The sequence below is a fragment of the Primulina eburnea genome, chromosome 16 (genome assembly GCF_022965805.1).
Source record: "Primulina eburnea isolate SZY01 chromosome 16, ASM2296580v1, whole genome shotgun sequence".
In the NCBI taxonomy this organism is placed as follows: Eukaryota; Viridiplantae; Streptophyta; class Magnoliopsida; order Lamiales; family Gesneriaceae; genus Primulina; species Primulina eburnea.
In genome coordinates this window covers 2,953,753-2,965,502 of record NC_133116.1, presented here as the reverse complement: position 1 = coordinate 2,965,502, position 11,750 = coordinate 2,953,753, and the positions used below count along the sequence as shown (strand labels likewise).

At 39.5% G+C, this 11,750-nt stretch overlaps 2 protein-coding genes across 3 annotated transcripts; both read right to left on the bottom strand.

Moving 5' to 3' along the window:
- Positions 1-1,138: 1,138 nt before the first annotated feature.
- Positions 1,139-5,634, bottom strand: LOC140815947 (splicing factor-like protein 1). Of its 2 annotated transcripts, none has more exons than XR_012114482.1 (2): positions 1,744-5,634; positions 1,139-1,654 (listed from the first exon to the last, which is right to left on the bottom strand). XR_012114482.1 is itself a non-coding variant. In XM_073174993.1 (2 exons), exon 1 carries the CDS (start codon positions 5,555-5,557, stop codon positions 3,167-3,169), a length of 2,391 nt encoding a protein of 796 aa, XP_073031094.1. In that variant the 5' UTR covers positions 5,558-5,634; the 3' UTR covers positions 1,139-2,239; positions 3,123-3,166. The 2 variants fall into 2 exon arrangements, 1 of the variants encoding a protein (XP_073031094.1); XM_073174993.1 differs by having other exon boundaries at positions 1,139-2,239; positions 3,123-5,634.
- A 446-nt stretch (positions 5,635-6,080) lies between these two features.
- Positions 6,081-9,362, bottom strand: LOC140816797 (uncharacterized). Its single transcript, XM_073176249.1, has 5 exons — positions 9,114-9,362; positions 8,485-8,626; positions 7,924-8,150; positions 7,303-7,560; positions 6,081-6,551 (listed from the first exon to the last, which is right to left on the bottom strand). The coding sequence occupies exons 1-5, from the start codon at positions 9,153-9,155 to the stop codon at positions 6,237-6,239; spliced, it is 984 nt and encodes a 327-aa protein (XP_073032350.1). The 5' UTR covers positions 9,156-9,362; the 3' UTR covers positions 6,081-6,236.
- Positions 9,363-11,750: the final 2,388 nt, after the last annotated feature.

The following is an 11,750-nucleotide window of genomic DNA, read 5'->3' as shown; positions in this document are numbered from 1 at the left end:
GGAAGCAAATGCGTAAACTGACCTTAGTAAATTTTGCTGTTGTAAAATCCTAAAGCTTGTTCGTCTGGTGCAAATATAAGAGTTACTTGTAATTGAGATCACCAAACTAGAACCTACTTATTTTTTCCTACTACTCCAGTCAACAAAAAAAATTAATTAAACGACCTCAGAAAAATCGAGCCATTTAATTAAACGACCTCAGAAAAATCGAGCCAGGCTTCACCAAGCCAAGATCCCCCCCTGTCAACACCTGCATTAGCCTGTACTAATTTTTTTTTTTGAGTGTATCCCTCGTTACCTAAAATCTCTAATTTTATCATCTTGTCCAGTCCGAGTAAATTGTGAATTCTCAACTTTGAAAGAAACCTTTGGTTATCAAAAAACATTGCCCTAAATTTTATTTAAACATTGACTCGATTAGGTTGTTCTTGTTCGTTCATCATCATTACAAAACAACTCAAACCAACAATCCAAGATTGGAATGAAGTACTACATTAGGATAAAACTTCTGGTATATGTGCGACACCTTGTCCAACCTTCTGTACAGAAGCAACTTTCATACATCTCCATCCTGTTATCTAATCATCAAAGATCAATCAAATAATGAACAGACCAATGAAATTGGAAACTGACGGTTCCAATTAAAAAAAATTAAAAACTACTCATCTGAAAAGCTAGTTGGTATTTTGGTCAAGGAAAAAACACTGCTCTAACTTGGAATCCTAATAACAACTTACTTAACAAAACCCTAGACGACAATAGCTATCAATTTTCAAACATGAACCAGGAAGCCATAAAAATTCAACGGCAAAAATAATGGGACAACTTTTAATGGAGGGGGATCAAGGTACACAAAAATTGGAGGAGGTACCTTAATGCACCTGTGCGTTAACTTGTAAGGAAAAAAGTGGCTTTACTATTTGAGTAACAAAGAAAAAATCAACTATCAACATGTATAGCTTCAACGTGTGGCCAAAAAGATGTGTTAGGACACGATAAAAAAGACGGTTAACATGCCAGGAAACTCATTTCCCTTCTCGACTACACTCTTCGGTACCAGATACCGTGGAATGAATCACAAAAACAGAAGTACAAACTGTGTGTGAAGTCGAGGCAACCGCATGGAACTGAAAGACGATGGTAAGCATTATGCAATTATTCAAGAAGGAAGTGACCAAGGTCTCATCAGGAGTATCGGGAATGATTTCATCTGGTAATATCCAGTCAAAAGTTAGAATGGCAATATTTTCCAATTAAGTTGCAAACGCATAAGCGTCCCCTCTTTGAAAAAGGCATAAAAACCTCCCACAAGCAGAGAACAGCAAAATACTAACTCTATAGCTTCTGCTTAAATGTGTTTTGGCATGTATCAAATGAATGGAAAAGAATCACACTAGAGTCTAAACCCACATTCTCTAAAACAAGCTCCTACAGAGAAACTATATCCATTTATTGCCATCTCATTTTGCAGCACATAGCTTCCTCCTGCAGTCAATCAGTCGATCATAACCGTCAACCAAAAAACAACTAAAACAGATCCACACCTGCACTCCCATCATAAAGGGGAAAAACACAGGCTACTGTCAAGAGGCAAAAACGTTCCAAGTGAAGCTAAACCGAATACTCAAATATTACATCAGCACAATCATAGCACCTGCCTCACACGAATAGGAGAAGAGATCAGAGAGTTAAGGAATGAAATCAAAAGGCGGTTGATAAGAACTTGTCAGATATTACACGTACCACCTGGGAACATATAATACAAGATTTGCTCAGTGCGCTTAGATAAGAAGAGGTAAGCATCAGCCTGCTTTCAAGTGTGTCAGGAGCTACAACCACTAGGAGCAGTCATAATAACAAGGAACAGAAGGCATGAAAACTCAAACAGAAGCATGTCTAATAAAGTGGGCATGATGCAATCACATGGTTAATAGTGAGATAGACTGACACAAAAGGTCAGCAACCAGAAATTGAAGCGTTCAAACACGTAATATAAATTGAGTTTTAAAAGACAGATAGTATAAAGCAGATAAAAGCGTCCACAGACAGAATAGTCCTACAAAAGGCACAACCAACAGAAGAATTTGTGAATCAGTTGTCCACCAGATGGCTGAACTGAACCTCTTACAACTCTCTGCAAATGTTAACATTACATCAAGGTTATGTGAGTCCCAAACTTCCAACAAGTAATCATGGCAAGAGATAAGAAATCAGGATGAGAAGTGCTCCAACAAACGGCCTGTCAAAATATTGCATAATGACAAAAAAATGAGCTTATAATTCGTTAAATAATCACTAAAGCTACTTGAAAAAGAAAAAACGCAGACATAATAAAATTACATCAAGCACAAATACGATATCAGAGGGGCCAAGACTCCCAACACATGGTAGAGAAGATGCCCATGAGCAACACAGATAGTTGTATCACTCAGAATAGGCTATCTGCACAGACTCAAACATTTCACATGAGGACAAGCAACAATTATCCATGTATAAAATTTTATTTGGTTTTATCGTTTACTTAGAACAAAAAATGCTAGTAAGACATTATTTCACAATTGGCTGAGCATTAATGAATGACCATGGCCATACACTGGCCAGGCATGACTCCTCTTTGCAAGCAGGATTTTGGATTTGTATGCTCGCACAAAGTAAACTTGAATTCAATCGATAAAACTAGTGTTTAAAAAAAGGAATGAAGGCTTGTAGGTTCACAGGCAATGTGACAAGAACGCTTGATTTCAATTTATCTACAACCGTACACTTGGGTGTCAAAACATTAACTGTTCACTAAGTGCAGGTCTAAGTTCACAACTTCCATTTTACTGGCAGCCTTAATCATACACAGCTATAGCATTTTTTATCGTTGATACTTGTTACTAATTAGTACAAGGCAAAATTACCCTAGTTCAACGCATATGCCATAAATTGATTTGTAAACAACAGGACAACGCTGAACATTTTCATTTCAGCTGGCTATCTAATGAGCTATAACTACCTGATATAACCTTTTCCCATAATTGGCTGGCAAGCTTGTGAAAAAACACAAATCAATCAGATATTGTGGCAATAAGAACAGAAGGTGCATTGTTTCAACACGGAAAAATTTATGCAGTGCTTACCTCTGATTTGGAAAGAGGTCTTCACTCTTCATTGAATTCCATGATCATTTCATTTCCGCCATGAAATTCTCAAATTCAGCATCCTTATTGTAGTTACTTTTCTCAGGGGCAGATGGAGGGGGTGGTGCTGGAGGATTTGAGGCCCAAGGGACATTACTCAAGCTATGGGAGGGATCCACGTTCAACTGAGGCGCAGCTGGAGGAGGGGGAGGGGGGACAGCCCCATAATAAGCCGAATAGCTATAAGGAGGTGCTGGGTATGTAGCATGAGCATTTGGTGGCATGGAAGCCATGGAATGGCCATATATAAAGGTTGGGGCAGAATGAACAGGAGCATTGCTCTGTGGTTGCATTCCGGGCGGATAACTTTGATGTGTCTCACCAGCAGATGAATAACTTTGTTGGGTATCACCAGATGAAATAGTCTGAACCGGGGCACTAGAAGCAGCTGGTGGCATTGGCGGTGGAGGATATTGCATTCCGAACTGAGGAGAGGGTTGTCCTGGAACAGGATGATACACAGCTGATCCTGGAGGTGGAGGAGGATAATGAGGATAGGAAGCATAAAGAGGAGGTCCGGGTGGACCCCATGAAACTTGTGCCCCAGGATAGCTCCCAGGTGGCACACCAGGAATTGGACCACCGACATTGTATTGCTGGGATGGGTAGGTACCACCAGGATGACTAGGTGCAGGGTAAGGGGGTACTGATGAAACTGGAGGTCCTGGAGGCACTGTTGGCTGAGGTGGTTTGCCAGCTACTCTCACAGCAATAGTCCTCCCATCTAATCTGTGACCATTCATGCTTGCAATGGCATTATTAGCCTGCTGGACATCAGCATACTTAACAAATCCATAGCCTTTACTCAGACCAGAGTCCCGGTCTTTAATAACCTTAGCCATAACAATTTCACCAAAAGGAGAAAATAAATTTATCAAACCATCATCATCAAAAGTGGGCGGCAAGTACCCAATGTATAGATTTGTTTCATCATATTCCTTTGGCTTTATTATATTAGCTCCCAAACCAGCTTGAGTGGGGTTACTAGAAGTGTTTGTACCACCTGCCCAAGGCGGATTGGCTCCCGAACTACCAGGTAAGGCGAGCATCGTGGAGCTTTGCTTGATTGCAGACTCTGGAACGGTTCCTCCCAATTCTGCCAAGAAGTTCTGATACTCATCATCCATTTTCTTGCCTGTGGTATTCTTCACTGGACAATCTATTGTAGGATGCCCACCATCACCGCATATCTTACAAAGTACATCGCTCTTAAAGGTTGAGGTTCGAGAAGGACATGCATATTGGCGGTGCCCAGGCTCACCACACAGCCTACAAAATTCTTCATCTCTTATGGTGCCATTCAGGGCCGCAAGCTCCCTGAGTTGCTGTCTCTTGTGCTCATTAAGAACCTCATCAACAGGCTGCAAGAGCTTCTCGACCATACCAGCAGCAGCATCAAGTGACTCCTGAGTCTCAGCCTCCACCAACACGTGCAAATCTTCATTCTCTGAAGGATCAGGTTTCAAATCCCTCTTCTGTTGCAGCCTACCCTCTTTTATAGAGCCTTTACCCCTAATAACAATCTTTGCTCCTGTCTCTCTTTCCATCCTCTTCTGGGTGTTTCCTCTCGGACCAATAATCAGTCCAATAAAATTATAACCAGGGTACTCCTTCATCGGAATATAGAGCTTCTTGTAAAGCTTTGGAGGCCTATAATCCGCAGGCGGCTTAAAGGCGGGATTCTTCTTAAGAATCTGTGATATAATTTCTTGCCTCTCCCTGTTCAATTTCTCACGGGCTCGATACTCTCTTGTGTTAATCCTAATACCCAAGTTATCGTAAACAGGCTCAGGAGAGGGTGACCTAGCGCCCTCGGGTCTATCGTCCAAAAGCATACCAGATTGCAATTTACGACTGATTTCAAGTAACCTACTATTCAAAGCCTGAACTTCGGGATCGAACTCGATGCCCCCAGTGAAATCTTTCATAAAATCAGGCAACTGAATCACGGGCTTCGGTTCATCATCTGCCCACCTGGATCTCCGCTTCCTCCCTCCAGTCCCGGTATTGCCATCACCGCCTCCGTCATTCGCAGTAACATCGTTGCTCGACTCGCTCGGAGGGGGGTCCCACCGCGACCTCCTCTTCCTCCGGCTGGTGGTCTCCTCCTCGCCACCAGAAAATTCCTTGTCGGTGCCGCTGTTTGTATTCGTCAGGCCGTTTCCTGACAGCAACTGTTTCGGCAGACTCGATTTCGGAGAACCCCCGTCGACCCCAGGACGTCCGTTATCAGGAACCACCATCGACGAATCGTGAGCTTTTGCTAGGGTTTGGGGTTGATTGGATAAATTTCCGTCCGTATAAGGCGATTGAAGCTGGGATTCGAGCAGTGACTGCGGCGGTGAATCCATGTAATTGGATTGAATGGTTTCCATCGCACAAATAGAGAACAAAGGGTTTAGATCGGCGACGGGATGCGGAGACACTAAATAAGAATCAGGAGATTTTAGGGTTAGATTCGGATCATGGGTCCACGATCCGCTAGTAAATACAAATTAAGTAGAGGACATTTTAGGTATTTAATAATAATCTGGATAAGTTTTTTCTTTTTCAATAAAATTTAGGCAGCGACGCAAACATCAAAATCACTCAATGGAATACTTCATCTTCACGCAGGCCCAGTTTGCCAATTGTCTGGATCATCGATTGCAAGCCACTGGTATACATAGAAGATGGACTTGCTACAGCCTTTATGAGGCCCAGTGGATGTTGACCATCGCTAATGGGTCCATGAGAAGGCCTAGGCCCGTGAAGATGTCCCTCTCGAATCAGTCGTGTGTGGACATATTTTTCTATATCTAACACGCATCATCATCTTCAATATACCAGATGATGCATAACCAATTACTGATTATAAAACAAATTTTTATACATATATTTGATAAATAGACTAGAAAATTAAGATATAAACAAGGATTTTTATTTCATTGCCCAAAAGCACAAGGCTAAATAACATTCATGATATTCAGTTATAAATCCAAATATCAGGTAACAAGAAGTATTAAATTAAACACGAGAAAGTTATACAATGCTCGTGACTGGATCAATGTCCAATCAACATCCATCCGGTATAAGCACGACTGATCCTGTAGTTTTCCGGCTCTCGAGATCAGAATGTGCTTTTGCTGCCTGGGATAAAGGGTATGTATGATTTCCACGAACACGTAGCACGCCTGATACAACGTTGGCAAAGAGTTCTCCAGCAGCTTCGAGCAGTTGGTCTCGGGTTACATTGTAGTGCATCAGTGTAGGCCTTGTCAAGAAAAGAGATTTAGCTGCAAGAGCCGACAAAGGCACTGGATCTGGAGCGCCTGATGCCTGCCCGAAGCTCACCATGTATCCGGCCAATTTCAAGCACGCCAACGAGCCCTGATTATATCACACAACCAAACTGGGGAAAATTAGTTCCAATGTGATTTAGTAGGTACGGTCAGTGCTGCAGTAGCATAGGCTTTTAAAAACGAAACTTTTTAGTTGTGTTTCAGATTCTGGTAAACCATGACCAATTGATGATAGCGTGTAATGCTACAGATGTCAAAAACATGAAGACAGAAAATTTAACCTTGATCAACCTACTCCATGGAAATTTTGTGTCCTGATTTCAAAATGAAGTCTACGCTAGAGGAAAACTGCAAGGGGAGACGATCCAAGCCAATTGCATGTTGCATGGTCAAAACCCCAGGTAAACAAGATCCATTCATCTTCCAAGTTCAACGGGCATGAATTCACATTTGCCCATAAATAACCAGGACCTTGAAAAATGAATCCAATTTTCAGTTGAAGAAATGAGGGTTAACATTGGAGAGGTGTGTGATCATGATATCAAGAAGAATTGTAAATATTTTGAATGCCTGGATTGTTAGTGTAAACCTTTTTGTTTGATTAGTCTTGAAAGGGGAAAACAAAGAAAAAGAGAGCACTAACACCATGCAAATAGGCAATAGGCCGAGACTTAGCCAAGCCCATGGATCATACTCCAGTTGATCACAAGTGAAAGGCATATTAAATCTGTCACTTGTATCAGCCGCGACTCAAACAAAGTTCTAGAACCACACATTTCTATATCAGTTGCTCTAATATTTCAATCTACAGACAGCAATTGAGAGAGCACACCATTTACCTCAAAAGTGTCTTTTCCAACAGAATCATAGACAACCTCAACTCCCTTCCCAGATGTAATCTCTTGGACACGGGTAACAAAATCTTCATCCTTGTAAACTATCGTATGGTGACACCCGTCTTCTTTTGCTTGAGCAGCCTTCTCTTTAGTTGAGACAGCTCCAATTACTGTAGCGCCACAGGCATTTGCCCATTGGCACAACAGAGACCCCACTCCACCAGCAGCTGCATGAATGAGGACCGTGTGTCCCAGTTCAACCTGCAAAGAAAAGTGAGGAGCATTAGTTATAAACAGATCTACAAAGGAAGGGCTTATAGGATTGTGATACGAATTCCTTGTTTTTTTAGCAATTATAATTTTATCCCATCATTTGAGATGTACAGATGTCTCAATGGAGTGAAAAACAAGAATTTAAATCTTTATAGATTAAACAAATAAATCTATATACTTCTCAGTTCTCAAAAAACTTGAAACCATTCGATGGATCAAAAAACGATTTCAAATGCATAATCAAATCTATTAATTCAAAAACACCATAAAAAATTCAGCAAGCACTTCTTGCCTAAAAATCAGATAAAAAAACTAAAAGCTTTGGCAATGATAATCTATAGAATGGCTTACTTTGAAGCATCGTCGCACAAGAAACTGAGCCGTCATTCCCTTGAGCATGATGGAAGCTGCAGTGGCGGGATCAATAGAAGGAGGCACCGGAACCACTTTGTCTGCGGGAAGAATTTGTTCCTCTGCATAAGAACCCATTGGATTACCGGCATAAGCAACAAGATCTCCAACCTTTCTACCAGTGAGTCCAGGTCCAACAGCGGTCACGATGCCTACACCTTCCATACCTGTCATCAAACATTTTAGATAACTTGGCGTTTAAAGTCCATGACTCCATATTTCGGAAGTGAGTTATCATAATAAATGATCATCTGTCTTGCTAATGCTTGTTCTTCTATGAAAACAAAATGAAAACATGGGAAAGCTTAGTAGTTTCAAATAGGAACAAAAAGCTAAAACCACTGATTATGTTAACAATTAGAGAGTGTCTTGACAAATAAGGGGTCGAAACGTCATTTCATCAACTGTAGCAATCCATAATGATTAATTTTCCCATAAAACCAATTCTAACAAAAAATATATATTCGTATCAGCCAACTGAAGTAAAGATGTGAATTGGACCTGGGGTGAAGGGTAGTGCTGAAGCCTTGTAAACCCCTTTTCGAAAATAAACATCGATGAAGTTAACTCCAATGGCCTTATTTTTCACTTTAATTTCTCCATCCTTTGGTTCACCTATTTCCACGTCTTCCCATTTGAGGACCTATCATCCAATATTAACAGCAGTAAATTGTAGTAAATTATAAATATATTTCACATCAATACTATCAAAGATCAGTATCCATTTTACCACACAAGCAACCCTTTTTAAATAACAAAATCGGGCCCTTCTAGTAAAAAACGGGAACCGAGAAACACACTAATTTGATTTCAATGTTGCTTATTCAAGTTCAACCCACAAATTCCAACCCACACAACATAACTAGCTTTAAGAACCAAGCGGGACAACATTCTTGCGGGAGATCGCCCGCTGATGACCCGAAAAATTCTCAGTTCAGCTCTAAGTTACACTACATCAGCCTTTCTCCCCCCTCGACAAGGATAAATTGTTCCAACAGCTCCCTTCCACAAAAGCCAAGAAACCAATTTTCACATAGTATAAGACATAAATCCCAAATACCACAAAAGATAAGCTAATGAAATTTTGAAGCAAGTCAAAGAGAAAAAAAACAAATAAACAAAGGGGATACCTCCGGGCCACCCAACTCATGAACCCTGATGGCTTTCACCATTTTAGATGCTTTAATTGCAGAGGCGGAGAGGCCTCTCACTCGTGCCTTGATTACAAAGGGAGAGGTTTGGGGAAGGATTTCCGTCAGCCGATTGAGCGGAGATTCTGCAAGAAAACGAGTGTCTAACAGGTCGAGCGATTGGCGAAATGTGGCCGCCTTTTAGTGATCCCACCATGTATGCATTCGGGGCGACCGACCGGTTGTTTAAAAAGTAGCATTTTTTGATAAAATAAATTTGTTTGTCAATCACCCCCAAAATAAATACAAATATTAATAAATTATTTGAAAATTTTATAAAATTCGAGGCAAAATTAAATAATTGAATCAAAATTGATATATAGTTCTATATTAAGTTGAGTTCATATGAATATTTATGATTTTTTTTTTCATTTACAAATATACTATTTTAATTGAAAGTTGAGTCATAGAATTGGATTATAAAGGAGGATGTTGTAATCTTCTATAGCAATATACTAATACTGAAAAAGATATTATTTTTATTATATTATTGTTAACCATCTTTGCTAGGGGTGAGCATTAATTTGGTTAATTCAAATTAAATGATTGAACCAAACTCATGGGAAAATTCGGATGATTTGGTTTATTACAGCAGATGACGCAGTCAAGCTGTCAATTGGGACGAACTAATTCTTTCCTTAGATGCATACTTATTTCCGTTGATTTGATTAAGATAATATTGGAAATCGGACTCCGAGATTCGGAATTTTCATCAAATTATTAATGGATCGAAATGAAAATGTTTCATTGGATGAAAATCCACATCCGAATGAACTGTCTAATGATGCCGGTAAAGATTCTATCTTGAGAACAATGCTTTTCTTAGATTATGTTGGGGAGGTGGTTCTCACCCTTAATTCAGATGGGCTGTCCTCGAAATTGGTTGAACCTGTGGATAATGCAAGCAACTCCCTATTTCATCTTCTCTCAATGAATAGCCTTTTTGCTGGCAGTAATTATTTGATCATGATGTTGATTCTGGTGAAACTTTTCTTAGATTAAGTTGGAATTTTTGTTTTGTTATTATTATTATTTTGTTCTTGGTTCGTCTTTTTACCATATTATTTCAGTCTGCTTAATCTTGTTTTAGCCGAATGCTTTGATTTGACGCATGCGGGTTTATCCCATGCCACTTAATTTTGGCCTGCGCAAATTTATCCAGTTCCCAGTTTATCTTACCGATATGCTGATAAAGATATTTCATGCTCTTACATTTGTAATGAGATTTGGATTAGCAGATTTCAAACGGCTATTCTTTGGGTCACAATGGAACTCTTCAAGATTTCGATTAGCAGAGTTCAAAAGGCTATATTTATCAATAGAATTTTTGAAAGCTTATCAACATTGACTTTCTTTAGGATATGAACTTTTGTTTGAATATAGAGCATCATCTTAACCTAGTCTTGTGTGATATGGAGTCAAATTGTGTCTGAAAATGGTGATTAGATCTCTGTATCCCCAATAGATTATGGATGAGTAGAGAACATGAGCTGAACATTTTTTGGCTAGGTGTGAACTTGATATCTTATTCTGAAAAGATCTCAGTGTCATGGAATTAACTCGAACTGTAAGTTGATGTTTTTCATTACTTATGTTTGCCTGAATAAGCTAAATTAATTTAGTCATTGCATGTTGAGCTATGGTATCGATAGTCATTCACTGGGTTTTCACCAACATAAGCACGGGGCTGAAGTCTTTTAATTAATGAATGCCTGCAATTAGTGCTTAATATGATAATCTGTTTGCTGCATAAAATGAAGTTGGCTGGTTTCATATAGAAGATAATCAGATATTTCACCCAAGATTGTCCCCCTACCTCCCACGCAAATGCTTTATGACTTCTAAAAATTATTTTTGATGCTTTCATAAGTTCTGAATTGGCGGGCATACATGATCACCCCGACTCGTGCACTATTTCGGGCATAATGATTGTGAATTGGTTTTGCATTTGCAGTACAACTGGTGCTCGAGACCCTGTAACATCAGCACTGCATATAATCCTTGGAAAAGGGGTGCACATTGATATAGCTCAAGTTGATAGATGGAAAGTGACAAATGCATCAAATGATGAATCCTGTGTATGCTATGCAGCTTCTTTTGCTGGGTATTTTTAAGTCTTTTATTAGTTACACTTGCGGTTTTGCTGATCTATTGTATATCCAGTTCTTGTCTAAGTATTTTGCATTGAAGTTTCATACCAAATAATGGACTAATCCTGTCCCGTTGTCTATTAAATTTTTCTTGGCATTTAGTGGACACGAAGATGCAACTTTTGACCACTCTTTAGAACATAAAATTACTTTCGTGTTAGTTCTACAATGTACTTTTGTCTAGTAATCAAACTCTTTGGTTGGCATTCATTCTTGTATTTCAAATGAATATGATATCTTGTTCGTCTTTCTATTTCCTACTCCCTTGGCAGTTTTTCATAACCTCTTATTTATCTTGACATGAATAGCCCTGTTTTATTCATCATCAATTCTGCTGTGATGTGGAATGAGATGTCAAACTTTTTTACGGTTGCAATGTTAGTGTTATTTAGCATTCATGGTGCATTCTGAGATTCACAAAATTGTC

Bases quoted from the DNA above. Each gene is read 5' to 3' on its own strand.
- LOC140815947 (XM_073174993.1), bottom strand. From the start codon at position 5,557: ATGGAAACCATTCAATCCAATTACATGGATTCACCGCCGCAGTCACTG.
- LOC140816797 (XM_073176249.1), bottom strand. From the start codon at position 9,155: ATGGTGAAAGCCATCAGGGTTCATGAGTTGGGTGGCCCGGAG. The intron at 8,627-9,113 runs GTATCCCCTTTG...ATTGGATGATAG, and splicing joins ATGAGTTGGGTGGCCCGGAG to GTCCTCAAATGGGAAGACGT. The intron at 6,552-7,302 runs GTAAATGGTGTG...TGATATAATCAG, and splicing joins TTGGAAAAGACACTTTTGAG to GGCTCGTTGGCGTGCTTGAA.